At 36.2% G+C, this 14805-nt stretch overlaps 2 protein-coding genes across 2 annotated transcripts; both read right to left on the bottom strand.

The window, feature by feature from the left end:
* Positions 1-38: 38 nt before the first annotated feature.
* Positions 39-6054, bottom strand: LOC140821714 (dynamin-related protein 5A). Its single transcript, XM_073182275.1, has 16 exons — positions 5694-6054; positions 5053-5116; positions 4837-4941; positions 4552-4653; positions 4303-4353; positions 4136-4197; positions 3924-4014; positions 3739-3803; positions 2840-3034; positions 2383-2502; positions 2094-2164; positions 1787-2012; positions 1213-1263; positions 668-896; positions 437-576; positions 39-338 (listed from the first exon to the last, which is right to left on the bottom strand). The coding sequence occupies exons 1-16, from the start codon at positions 5820-5822 to the stop codon at positions 210-212; spliced, it is 1830 nt and encodes a 609-aa protein (XP_073038376.1). The 5' UTR covers positions 5823-6054; the 3' UTR covers positions 39-209.
* A 1575-nt stretch (positions 6055-7629) lies between these two features.
* On the bottom strand, positions 7630-10246 carry LOC140822062 (UV-stimulated scaffold protein A homolog). Its single transcript, XM_073182789.1, has 2 exons — positions 9970-10246; positions 7630-9659 (listed from the first exon to the last, which is right to left on the bottom strand). The coding sequence occupies exons 1-2, from the start codon at positions 10150-10152 to the stop codon at positions 8124-8126; spliced, it is 1719 nt and encodes a 572-aa protein (XP_073038890.1). The 5' UTR covers positions 10153-10246; the 3' UTR covers positions 7630-8123.
* Positions 10247-14805: the final 4559 nt, after the last annotated feature.

Raw genomic sequence — 14805 nt, 5'->3', positions numbered from 1 at the left:
AGGCTCAATATACTACGAAATTAAAATGGAGGCAATAGTGGTGCAGAATGTGAAGGGACCAACCTTCAGTAGTACTACAAAAAATAAGGTCATACACAGAATGAAAAAGCTCTCATATAAACTAAACCTCTTTTTGTTGCAAGTTATAAAGAAACCAAAACAAAGAAAACAGGGACATAATACATGACCGGGAAAATAGACATCAACTTCTATTTTGACCAGGCAACTGAATCGATCTCCGCTTGAGCGTTTCTATATAACTCGAGTCTCTTTGCAAGAGAAATACGCCTCTGCATAATTGCAGGATCCTCGTCCAACAGTGCGCCCAACTGTCTCCCCTGTAAGCAAAATTATAGTACATTTATAAAATAAATATAGAATATAAATTTTCGAAGACATATCCCCTCCAAGTGCTGGCTAAACAAGAACATAATACCTCTTTCTTGCCCAATTCAGTGAAGAAATGATCGAGTAGACTGCGCTTCGCCTCGCGGACTTGACAATAGACGATAGACTTGGGAATGGAGTTCCTCAGACTGGCACAGACCATATTTACATAAGACAACACAGTTGATCCTGTATAAGAAAATGGCATAGTATGAAATTAAATAAATTAGCAATGAAATTAAAATATATTAAGATGACAGAGACACAACTGTAGACCTACCAATTCGTCGAAGATACGAGTCATTGTATCTATCAAAAATGGAATGAGTTGGATTACCACCCTTCTCAACATCTTGAGGAAGCTTCCGGAAAAAATCAACAGTTAAGTAACTGCATTCCATCTCTACTAGCTGTAAAGTTGCCTTCTTGCTTTCTTCCTTCAATCTGTCTAATGATTCAACAGCAGCATTCCCAACCTCAACTCTGAGAGAGGGGTATTGCTTCAGCTCCTGGAAGCAGTAGACGCGTTATTCGTCAAGTTCTCAATTGCGAATGATATTTCAACTTTCAAGTATTACATTTTCGACTAGTTTTTACATAATATGTCTTCCATCAGAGTCGTCCAGTGTCCATGCATTTTAAGGGGACGGGAGAAGGTAGAAAATTGTGATTCAACAATCCTTATTGACTGTTTCTCATTCAGAAGAGCTAAGGAAAATGAATATATGATGGAAATAAAATTTTCAATTAGGAGTCTTGTCAACTTATAAGATGTAAAGCAAAGCAAATATATGAATGATGCTAAAAAATAATCTAGAAACTTACCATAGTCTCACTCATTGACTTGTGCACTAATTCTTTCAGTAGTCCATGAACCTGAGAGAGAGAGAGAGAGAGAGAGAGAGAGAGAGAGAGAGAGGGAGGATCAAAGTTATGAAACTGATACGCCTCACAATAAGCAAAATCATCAAAGCTAGTCCACAAGACTCTCTTTGCAGTAAGATGCCAAAGGCATTATTCATTTTCAAGAACATAAATATAACACAACCATAACCCACAGAGGTTTCTCAGAAAGAAAGCCTAGGGTCAGGACTTCTAAGTCAAAGCTTAGATCCAGAACTTGCGGCCTACCAATAACCAAACTAATGAAATCAAGACAAAACAATTCTCGTATAACTAAAATAGTCATTTTTTTACACCAGACATCCAGGACCCGTTTCAATTAATAGGTATTTACATAGTAATTTTTTAAAAAAATCAATTGTGCTCTTCAATCTGTTTCTTTACATCATGGGTCCTGAGTTTTACTTAGTCAAATTATTTATGAAGCAAGCCCAGAACAACACACGTCAATATCATTTTTGTTATAGTGATATTAAACAGAAATTCAAATCAATACCGCATCAACAGCTGCCTCAGCAGGACCTTTGATGGTAAGCAACGCAGTTTCTATGAGACGACGATAACCCTGTTCAGGAGCTATAAGATGAGGTTGATACCCATCAGCTTCAGTTATTAGTTTCCGTACATTTTCCATCGCTAGATGCTTGTCAAATTGCAAGCGTTTCAATGCAGCCGGTAGCTGGTTATCAAACACATTGTATATTTTATCACCACCTGGTCGACTGTAAATTCAAGTGAGAAACAGAGATGAGAACAACGACGGAATATAACTTGAAAAAAGGTTACAACTAAACAATGCATACATCCCATCTAGATGTTCCTTAAATATTCCATCAAATGCACGGCAGATTTCCATTATCATGTACAACTTTCCCTGCATTGATAATCAAGGGTTAAAATCAAAATGTATGTCATGAAGCAAGCATGAATTTCTCAAAGTATGCATTAAATCCTTAATTTGCAAAAAGCACAAATAATGGAAACACTTGAGCAAACAAGTTTTGGTCGAGGAGATGAGACAAAATTCTAAAACTAGCAGATGACTGGCCATGGACAATTTTTTAAAAGGTAAAGGGGAAAAAATTTACTTACTCCGGCATCAGTAGCAATGGGCTTTCCAAGACGACTCAACTCAGATTCAAGCTCAATAATTGTTTTGTTGATAAGGGACTGAAGGCCTGGAATTCGAGATTTGATAACAGATTCCAAATGCTAGAACATGGAGACAAATTGGAAAATTACAAAAATAATTGCAGCAAGTCAACTTCAGATGAAATCAGAATATAAGAACACAATTTACAAAAATAACTTGTACAGCTCCAGATCTAGAATTGATTAGTCAAAAACATCCAACAGTTCAATGCTACTTCAGCTCTGTTGGCCAGAAATTTGTCTCCATGTCCTTTGAAATATTCTTTCGGCGGAAGTTTTCATTTCAGTCTCATATAATTATTCTTCAAAAAAATTGGAATTTTGCATTTTCTATAAGAGGTCTATCCTTTAACAAAATATGCTTAGCAAGCTGCCGAGGAAGATAACATTTACTTACTTTGGATAGAACTTTCCCAAGATGCTCAGAACCCATCCTGGGAGCCAGATGTTTATATTCTGGGGTTTGAGCAAAATACTCCCGCTCTCTACGTCTAGCAGCAATCATGTCCACGTTTTTGTTGATGTCTTGTTGAGAGCGATTAACAACCCCTATCCAGGGGAATTGCAGCTTGTAAGCTCTTCCTTCCAAGATCTGAGAAGCCAAAAGAACCCTAAATAGGAAAATCCTTCTAAAAACCACCACATTCTTTCAAAAAGGAAAATCCTTCTAAAATTCATTCACATCAGTCAAAGATTCAAACATCAACAGGAAAAAAATAAACAGGCAATGGAAACTTAAATTCAAATACCCAGGAACATGAATTCCAAGCAGAAACTACCAGTAACATAAATCAACAGAAGGATCCTTCATGTTAACATCTAAAAGGCACCAAGACAATGATTAATGAGTACAATCAATAATCAGCGAAGAACTTACAGATGAAGATAAGTTCTGAGTGGCCCATGAGAAAGTAATAAAACAAGCACCTGAATCGTCATAATTAATGTTTGTCACTAATGTCATGCTTTGTAAGATGATCTTAATGAAACTCTGGTTTGTGAACCTCTAAAATGCACTTAAAGAGCATGTGATCTTTATTTCAAGCTCAGAGGTTTCAGCTAGGAATGAAGCTGAAGCAGCTATGAGATTGTTTTCTATCCTGACAAAAAAAACACCAAGCTGCAACACAAAATTGCACTGAATCAAGGGTTGTGCAAATTCCTAGTTGCAAGGACATCAAGATTCACAAAGGGAGATCTCTAACTCAAGAATGATTCAACACAAAACTAGGAAAAAATTTGTTTCAATTCTGTAGGAGTATCACCAAGTCATCGATCTAGAGTTGTCAAACTTACATCTACAGCATCAGTACCCTTATCCATGAGATCAATCTTTGTTAGAACTCCAAAAGTTCTTTCTCCTGAAATAAGACCATCATAAACTCAGAATACTATATATGAAAAAGGATAGCATGGTAACCAAAATGAAAACAACAAAATTGAATACGATTCTACATGGATAAACAGTTTCTAAAATATACCTTTTGGATCTACCTCGCGAGAAACTTTTATCGCATCCGATGTGGCCAGATCTTGGTTGGCAGGAGAAACAGCCAATATAATACAATTGGGCTGCAAAGTATCATTTCAATTTGAAAATTAAATTTACATACTGCTTTGGAAAAACTAAAGCATTTGGTTCTTCCAATTTAATAAACACAAAATTAAAGAGAGAAAAGAATAAAAGCAATACCTTCTCAATATAAGATCGCACCATGTTTTCAATTTCCGTTACTATGCTGTCCGATTGACCCTCTATATTAAACCAGTATATCAATCATTTTGGTTATTTTCATAAGAAAATGAGACAAAAAAAACGAAACGTTCAAATTGACAATATAAATTAAGGGAATAACTCACCGACAGCCACTTTTGTAAGCCCGGGAAGATCGATCAAGGTCAAATTCACAACTGCAATCACCAAAGTTATTATGCAATCACTACGTACTCAACAGACATAAAAAGTGTCATTTGCAATTGAGACTTGATTTATTTCAGAAAGTTCATTTGCAACAACTGTTGGCATCAGTTAAAATTGGAGTAAATCACCACGTATGAGTAAATTAATTATCAGAAATGAGAAATGAACAATGAAGCATTCTGACTCACCATTGGGGGAATAAATGCTAAGATAAATTGGAACACTAGAAATTTGTTTGGAACGCCCTGTCTCCCTATCAGTCTCATCAGCAATCTCCTTTCTTACAGCAGCTGCAAAGACCAAAAATTTTCTATTCTAATCAATGTGAAACACTCTAGTCTCTACAAAAACATATTGAAAAGAACCAAGCAGTCAAGGCAAACACTGGGGAGAATTCATGACTGACAAAAAAATAATGATAGAAACATAGGTACCATTTCAATTAACATGAAAGAAACCCCCATAAAATTTACCAAAATCAGTGAATCTCTTCCTAGGAAGATGTCCAAACTCTGCATACTCTCTACCCTCGTCCAGCCGATGAAGCTGAAGGACAAGCGGACGTCGAGTAACAATTCCTGTGATTTAAATTAATCCCATATTAAGTCATCCACGTGCCAAAGAAGAAGGGAATTTAAAACAAACAATTCCATATGGTAGTTCATCCATAGCACACAAAATCTATTTACCCGATCCACGAGGCAAGAAATCCTTTCCAACAATGCTCTCAAGTACTGAGGACTTCCCAGAACTCTATAAACCATAAAACATCAGCATCAATTGCCACAAAATGCTACCGATTAAGAGAAGAAATGCATTAAATCAAAGTGTAACTGGCTGTGAAAGCTGCAAATATTATCAAACCATAGTTATAAAATGTGGAGATCACAAAAACTTGATAATATTTGTAACTGTAAGTAGCAAGATTTAAGCCAGTTTCTAACTTTCCCCCACGATGAAAGATTTCTTACATATTTGATAATAGGTAGCATGATCAAATGACTTATTTAGGAGTACAACAAAACTTGATCATCTTTATAGGTGCATACCACTGATCAATAAAAATAAAGACAAACAAGCGATAAAGAGAAAGTACATTTGCAAAAGAAATAGTGAAAAAAAATATCGGAATCAATACAATTTTCAGGCAGATCTAAACTTCAATCCACGTAAGTGCAAAGAGCAATCATCGATAAAATGAACACTGACGATATCTGAAGACATTATAAACGAGAAGGAAGAAAAATCCAGCAGGTCAGCTCAAATAAATCGAATAACACAGAATCATAAGAGCAAAAAAATCAAAAAGTAAAGAAACTGAATCAGTTACCTGACCGCCAACGACGGCGATAGAAGGTAAGGCGTCCCAGAGCGTAGGCAACGCGCTCTCCTCCCCGTGATCTCCAAGCGCCGTGCACGCTCTCTGAAGTCTGTTGACTAATTGTATCAGATTTTCCATCTCCAAGTCAGTTCTTAGTCAAAGATCCGTGATTTATAACAGCAACCAAAACAGTTCAAATTATATATATTCGGGAAAGAGATTGTAATCGGTAGCTACTGCTTGATCTCGATCTCGTACTGAAATTTCGGGAGAGAACGGAGGAGATGAGATTTTTGAATCGGGGAAGATTTTGGGGCGTTTAAGGGTCGAACCGCCTGCACGTCGGTGGACCGGGTATTTTTTCCGAAACTAACAGAAAATATTATTAACAACCAGTTACAACAAGTACATTAGAAAATAAAGAAAGATATGGGGAAACCGGCCATCTCGAAACTAAAAGAAAATATTATGGGAAATGGTTGTCTGTGGGTTCCAGAATGATCCAAAGATGAGCGATGCACTTCTTGCCATGGTAACCGAAGATCCAAAGCTGAGTGGGTGAATCACGATTGCTGGTTTTTGCTTCGCGTTCCAAACCACGTCATTTTGATTCTGCCATAAGCTCCATAACACCATCGCAACAGTCTCCAATTCCACTTGTGAAATAGAGGGTACCAGAAAGCCCCCTCCAAGCCGCGGATGTTAAACACCAAACACTACGAGCCACTAGGCAGGACACTAGAGCGTGAAGTGCGTCCTCTGGATCGTTATAACAAAGCGGACACCACTCAGGTACCTCAACGCGACGGCGTTGCAGAGCTGACAATGTAAGTAAACAGACCGAAAGAGTAGGCCACAAGAAATTACGACACTTGACATTGTGAGGATTTTGAGATGGACCATGAAACAGTTGTAGAGCTTTGTAACCACTTTTAACAGAATATATGTCGTTCTCTTCTTCGCTCCACATCCAGGAATATTCGCAAATCCTCCGAGTCAATGGGATAGAAAAAATGAGGTGTTGGTACCTCTCATTAAACAATTATTTGATTAGAGCGACATTCCAAGGGCCACCCTCAGGTGATCGCAGATAGGAGACAGTAGCAAACTGAAGATCCGAGGCACCCACTTTCTCCACAAACAGATTAATAGGATCAGGAAGCCAAGGATCTTCCCATATCTTGGTCCGAAGCCCTATTTCAATGCGCCTCCGGAGTCCTCGACGAATAAGGTCTTGGGAGGACAAAATACTTCTCCACACAAAGATTGGGTTGGATCCATTCCGGGCATCTAAAAACGTACCACGAGGGAAGTATCGAGCTTGCAGAACTGGAGAGGCTAAAGAATGAGGAGAAGTACGACTTTTGAATTATAAAAGTTATTTATTATTATTATTTTTGTATATTTAGATAAATAAAATGTTTTTTTATACTTTTTTTTATATACATCTTGGTTAAATAAATTTTGTGTTTTAATTTTTATAATAAAATTTATTTTATTTTTTACTGTGTTTTTTTTCTTAGGCACCATGTGCTTCTATAATTTAATAGAATTCATATGTATTGAATTTGGTGTGACTAATTTTCTTGGAATTATATTTGACAGTATTTAACTGTATGGAAATCGCTTCTTTTTTCTTTTTAGGAATGGAAAATCGCTTCAGATTGTAATAAAAAATTGTAATAGAATTTTCGAAGCAAAGTATATTATGAACACATTGAGTTAATTTTTATATAATACTTTTATTAATTTGGTACAAAAAATTCATGTGTTACTACTTACTAATTACAAGAGCGATGCAGTTTGTTTGCTTCATTTAATCAATAAATAAGTCCAATCATTGCACACTGCTGCACCACAGAGTTCAAGGTAGCACATGCATTTTCAAAGAAATTCAATAACGTTAAATAAAATTACAGCAATAAAACAACGAAAAAGCGTGAAATAAGACCAACCCCAACCAAGTGTATGAACGTACAATTTGTAGCAATTAAAAGTGGATGTACAAATTTTGAAGTAAGTTTGTTGAACTGAAGAAGTTACTAACTTCTGCACCGTTTCTTACCATTCCAAGTGGTAAAAACGCACCTCAAACTTCTCAAGGTGACAAAATAGTTGAGGCACGCAGTTAAACTTTTTGATCATATACATTAGCAAATATAAAGAATAATAAAACACAGACTGAACCTTGATCTACCACTGATTTGGAAAAGCCTCCCGACGGTCGGCGTCCTCTGATTCGGTCAATTGTCTTATCGTGCTTTCTCTTGCTCGGGTGTTTAATAGCCTCTGACCTAATCTATCTTTAGCAGTATCTTTCTTCTTCAGCATTGATGCAAGTGTTTGTTTCTTGATTCTAGCTGAAGATTTAGAAACATTCCGGATTTCCGTGTCTTCTCCAACATGAGAGGATCTGGAAGTTGAAGCAATTGCTGCATCTCAAAGAACAGCTTCATTGTGTGCCCGGACTCCTGCAAGCTTTGCTCTCTTCAAAGCCTGCTTATCTGAATGCCTCTTCTTCGCTTCTTCTCTCTCTCTTTCCTTAACATTCTGCACAGCTTGCTTTAGTAGCTGCTCTGCTTTATCACTGTTTACATGCGGCCTCATTTCTACAGAATGATTCTGGCAATCTGTCCCTTCTACTATGGAGCTTTCACTAATCGGATTTCCTTCATCATCCCTAAGGATGATGAGTCCATGAAACGGACAAGCTCTCAAGTCTCTTCTTTGACAAAGTTGGCCATTTCGTAACGGTGCCCTACATGGTTGGATTTCAACAGGCTCTTCTTTATAAACAGATGCTCGCACATTAAGTTCAGCTATTTTCTCTGCTGGTATAACTGCATCATAGTCTACCTTACCCCAGTGACCTTCAAGATCCAATCCCCTGTGATTAGCCAAAACATCCCGGTTTGATCCCCAGTTATCCAGGAAAGAACCCCAGGTAATGACCGGGGCTTCAGCCAAGAGTTTGCCTCGGGCAGTGTTTGACTCGCTTTGACTGTTGTCACGACTATCTATGATGTTTTTGTTAGACACTATATTATGGCATTCTATGCCTTTTACATTATCAGCGATTGATGCACCAGGGAAATCGTTGCCTTCGGAACTATTAGAAACAGAGTACCCTTTCTCAACTGTTTTCGAAGTACCATCTTCCCACATATCTTCTTCCTCCCTATTTGCCATATTAGGAAGTGCACAACCTGATTCTTCACATTTATCCTTAGTCGATCGAATGAGATTTCTAATATCTATAAAATCCTTTAAAATAGAATCCCTGAACCTATTATCTGCCACGTCCACCCTTATAAGGACAGAAAGCCATTCTTGTATTCCAGCTAGATGCTTAGTCACCAAATCCTTATAAAATTCTCTCAGGGCATCAAAAACGATTTTATTTTCACTATTTTGCTGAATCTTTTCCCCCTCTCTCATAGAATCATGACGTATCTGCCGTAATTCTGAGTTATGGAACTCTTCGATTTCTTCACCATCTACAATAGAAAATGGAAAATCTTCATCCTCCGTTTTAAGAATATCTAAGCATTCACCAATCTCATCGACTGTTGATTGTATTTCCTCTTTAATCGAAGACATACTAGTCTTCAAGGATTCAAATTTTTTCAGCAATATCTCTTTTGTTCTCATCTCCCTTTCTTTCCTCTCTAGCTGAATCCGAGCTGCATTGGCTCGCAGATTAGGAAATTGATATCCGAGGGTGTTCTTGAGATAGTCGAACCCCAACCTGAGCTGTCTGTAATGAATGCCAAATGTGACATTCCAATTTTCTAAAAACTCGATAGCCTTTGAGCGCAGAACAGATGCAACAGAAGAAGGTGCAGGTAGCGGTAAATTCCTTCGAAATCCAATACTCAAGCTGAGTAACTGGTCTAGATTCTCGACCATAAGAGTTCTAAAAGGTTTGGACCGCATGAACAGCTCGTCTATTATGAGAAGTGCGAGATATCTTACCTATACAACATAAAAATAATCCAATTTTCATCAAAATATCTACATAAAAGGGTATCGATGATTTTCTGAGCGTCAACAAAAATTGGGTAAAATACTTTCAAATAAGAATTCCCGGGATCAGCATCTCATCTCATTGACAAGTTATATCATATGTTAACATACGATAGTTTCATTTACTTCAACACCATTCAGTACAAAATAAAAAACGAGAATAAAACGGTTAAATTACCAGTTAAATCTATGCTATTTGCTAATAATATTGAGCTTTTCGTGCTCCTGATCGTTAACGAGACTGTATTAGACGAGGTACCTGAGAATGGTCACGTTTCATGAGCGATAATAGGGTTTGGGCGGCGTATCGGAGCTCGGAATCGGATGACCGGACCGAGGATTTGATGGCCTTGAGATGTCGGGGATCAACATCTGCCGCCGTGGAGTTGGTGGCCCTCTCAATTAACGGAACCACTGCCGCCCTTTCCGTTTCTTCCTCCATGATCTCTTATCGTTTATCTGGGTTATTTTGCGGTCATCTGCTTGTATTGCAGAAATGGGCTCAGAGTCAACAAACGGATCCTTGCTCTTCACTCTATTGACACCTTACAAGAAGGCGGTTACAGGAAGTTGGGCCAATTGAGAAATTATAGGAGTTGGGCTACACCTTCAAGCCCATACTAAGGCCCAAGGAAAGTATTATAGCTACGTCATTAAATAATAATTATTGTTGAAATAATATATTTGAATATTGAAAAAGTAATAGTTGAATATTTGAATGTTGAAAATAAGAGTTGTAAAGTTAGAAATTTGTGTGTGATGATGTAGGTAATGATGTATTTTATTTTTGAATTATGTGTAATGAAACTCTATAAATAGATCTCTCATTTGTGAAGAAAATCACAATTGAGTAGAGAGAAAAATATTAAAAAGTGTGTAGTTTGGTAAATTTTGAGAGTTTGAGATTTTTACTTTTTACCATAAATTTTTACTTTTTCACAACACGTTATCAGCACGAAGCTCTAAAAGTCCTACATACTATTCCAAGCTCCAAACAGAAGAAAAACGTAACAAAAGTAATAATATTTATTTTACTGTTATTTATTTATTGTGTATTTATTTAATATACAATATAATGTTATTATTAGAAATAATAAAAATAAATTTTTCATAAACTTGTTATAAATCCTGGGAGGATGTTAAGACGACATCCCACACTCCCGGTAAGGGATACGACAAGTATAAAATCCTATAAGGTTTTTAAACAAAATAAATTATGACACTCATTATAATATTATGATATGATATACATAATTATTTAAACATGTCTAATATTATATACATCATATTATTACCATAAAATTATACAAATACATACATTTATTTTTTGTACACCAACGGTCATAAACGGTAACAAACGGCTAGTTTTTGCCCTATAAATATCATCTCACAAACACATTCAATCACTCCAACTTTCTCTTCTTCTCTAAAAATTATTCATCATCAAATTTTTCGAAGAAAAAAGAAGATGGCTTTCTCAAGGATATTTTTAATTATTTTGGTTATCATACTCACGAGTCTTGTATTTATCGGAGAATATCCTCCTCGTGCGTTTTCTTTATTTTTACAAATACTTGTACTTGTTGTTTATCCGTTACTTTGTATTGCAATATTTATTAACTAATAAAATGCATCGTAATTTTTTTTAGTACCACCATGTCAAATTTAACAAAGCTCGAATTTATTGCGCTCGACATCACGGGAAAGAATTATATGCCATGGACTCTAGATGTAGAAATGCATCTTGAGTCATTGGGTCTAAGCGAGACCATTAAAGAAAATGGCATATGCACGTCACAAGAAAAGGCAAGAGCCATGATATTTTTGCGTCGACATCTCGACGATGGATTGAAATGTGAATATCTGACTGAAAAAAATCCCATGGCTTTGTGGAAGGGATTAAAAGAAAGATTTGAACATATAAGGGAAGTTATACTTCCGACCGCCCGGGATGAATGGAACACACTGAGATTCCAAGATTTTAAAAAAGTCAGTGATTACAATTCGGCGATGTATAGAATAATCTCGCAATTAAAATTTTGTGGACATGAGGTCACAGAATCTGAGATGCTTGAAAAAACATTTTCCACATTTCATGCATCAAATATTACTCTACAGCAACAATATAGAGTTCGTGGATTTGCGAGATATTCTGAGCTCATCGCCTGTCTTCTTGTGGCGGAAAATAACAACGAGCTATTAATGAGAAATCATCAGTCCCGACCCACTGGATCAACAGCATTTCCAGAAGTAAATGCTGTAAGTAAAAATGAATTTATACCTGGAAACCAAAATCAATTTCAAAGACAAGGTTTTGGTCGAAGTCGAGGTCGAGGTCGTGGACGTGGACGTGGAATTGGTCGTGGTCGTGGACGCGGCCGTGGTTTTGAAAATAATAGAGATAGTTATAACTCATCTCAAAAGAGCGTCCCAAACCATCCACAGAAAAGACATCATGAGAATACAAGTGTTAATGAGAATCACTCAAAAAGATATGAAAGTTCTTGTTACAGATGTGGTACTCCAGGACATTGGTCCAAAGTTTGTCGAGCCCCTGAGCACCTTTGTAAACTTTATAAAGAATCATTAAAGGGGAAAGAAAAGGAGACCAACTTCACTGAACGCAGTGACCGTTTGAGTGATTCAACTCATCTTGATGCTGGTGATTTTATGAATGATTTCTCTGGAAATGATCAACATGTTGGTGGGATAGAAATGAACAATTTTGATGCTGCAGATTTTCTCAATGATTTTTCTGAAAATGAACAATATAGTGGTAGAATATAAATGTACAATAATTTGTTTTTCATGTATTCATATAATAATGTTTTATTGTACAATTATGATATGTGTTATATTTATATATGTATTGTCAGTAATTTTATTTCATTGCATATTTTTTTGAAGTTCAAATATGGAAAATGCTATGAGCAAAGCTGAAGTTTGCATACCCGATAGTAGTACAACGCACACTATCCTCCGAGATAAAAGATATTTCTTGGAACTAAAACCAACAAAAACAACGGTGAACACAATATCAGGTCCTGTAGACTTGATTAAAGGATGTGGTAAAGCACAATTTTTGTTACCTAATGGTACAAAATTTTTGATCAATGAAGCTTTATATTCACCACAATCGAAAAGAAATTTGTTGAGTTTTAATGATATATATTCCCATGGGTATGATACTCAAACAATGAATGAAAGGAATGAGAAATATATGTGCCTTATCACATATAAATCAGGAAAGAAATATGTGATTGAAAAACTACCAATGCTCCCTACTGGATTGCATTATACACATATAAGTCCCATTGAATCAAACATAGTAGTTGATAATTCTTCGATATTAACCAATTGGCATGATCGATTGGGACATCCTGGTTCAACAATGATGCGAAGAATTATAGAAAATACACATAGTCATCCACTGAAAGACCAGAAGATCTTTCAGAATAATAAGTTTCAATGTAAAGCATGTTCTCTTGGAAAACTTATTATAAGACCATCACGGCCAAAATCCAAACTGAATCACCAATGTTTCTTGAACGTATTCAGGGTGATATTTGTGGACCAATCCATCCACCATGTGGACCATTCAGATACTTTATGGTATTGATTGATGCCTCTAGCAGATGGTCACATGTATGTTTATTGTCAACTCGAAATGTTGCATTTGCAAGATTACTTGCTCAAATAATAAAATTGAGGAATCAGTTTCCCGATTATACAATCAAGAAATTAGACTTGATAATGCTGGTGAATTTACTTCCAGACTTTCAATGATTATTGTATGTCTATGGGAATCATTGTTGAGCATCCTGTTGCTCATGTACATACACAGAATGGATTGGCTGAATCATTGATTAAACGTCTGCAAATGATTGCTAGACCAATGATTATGAAAACAAAGCTCCCTATTTCTATATGGGGACATGCAATTTTACATGCTGCTTCATTAATTCGCATCAGACCAAGTGCATATCATAAATACTCCCTATTACAGCTTGCATTTGGTAAAGAACCAGACATTTCTCATCTGAGAATTTTTGGATGTATGGTGTATGTGCCTATTGCACCACCACAACGAAAGAAAATGGGACATCAAAGAAAGGCTGGAATTTATATCGGTTATGATAGTCCATCAATCATTCGATATCTTGAACCTCAGACAAGCGACGTGTTCACAGCACGTTTTGCTGATTGTTATTTTAATGATGAAATCTTCCCAATGTTAGGGGGAGAAAAGAAACATACCGAAAAAGAAATTACATGGTATGTATCATCATTGTTACATCTGGATCCAAGAACAAAACAATGTGAAAAAGATGTACAACAAATTGTACACTTGCAAAGAATAGCAAATCAAATACCAGATGCATTTGCAGACACAAAAGGGGTAACTAAATCATATATACATGCTGCAAATGCCCCTGCTCGAATTGAAATTCCAAAGAAACAAATGGAAGATACTCATGATGTCATTAAACGCCTGAAGCGTGGAAGGCCAGTCGGTTCCAAGGATAAAAATCCTCGAAAAAGAAAATTCATAGAGAAACACGATGATCACAAAATAAAGAATGATGTTTCTGAAGAAACACATGATGATCACAAAATAGAGAATGATGTTCCTGAAGAAACACATGATGATGAAAATGTTCTGTCAGAACAACAAACTGACGAGAATCATGAAATCTCTATCAATTACATTAATACTGGAAAAATATGGAACCAAAAAGATATAGATGAAATTGATGATATATTTTCTTATAATGTGGCAATCGACATCATGAATGATAACGAAGATCATGAACCAAAATCTTTTGGTGAATGTAAAAATCGGCAGGATTGGATAAAATGGAAAGATGCCATCTAGGTTGAATTAGATTCGACAAATAAACGCAATGTTTTTGGACCTATAGTCCTTACACCTGAAAGTGTAAAACCTGTTGGATACAAATGGGTTTTTATTTGAAAGCGAAATGAGAAAAATGAAATAGTAATATATAAAGCTCGACTTGTTGCACATGGTTTTTCTCAAAGGCCTGGAATTGATTATGAAGAAACGTATTCTCCTGTGATGAATGCAATTACG

Source organism: Primulina eburnea, unplaced genomic scaffold (assembly GCF_022965805.1).
Source record: "Primulina eburnea isolate SZY01 unplaced genomic scaffold, ASM2296580v1 ctg739_ERROPOS11973397, whole genome shotgun sequence".
In the NCBI taxonomy this organism is placed as follows: domain Eukaryota; kingdom Viridiplantae; phylum Streptophyta; class Magnoliopsida; order Lamiales; family Gesneriaceae; genus Primulina; species Primulina eburnea.
The sequence above is the reverse complement of the archived record's forward strand: the minus strand, read 5'-3'. Positions and strand labels throughout refer to the sequence as shown.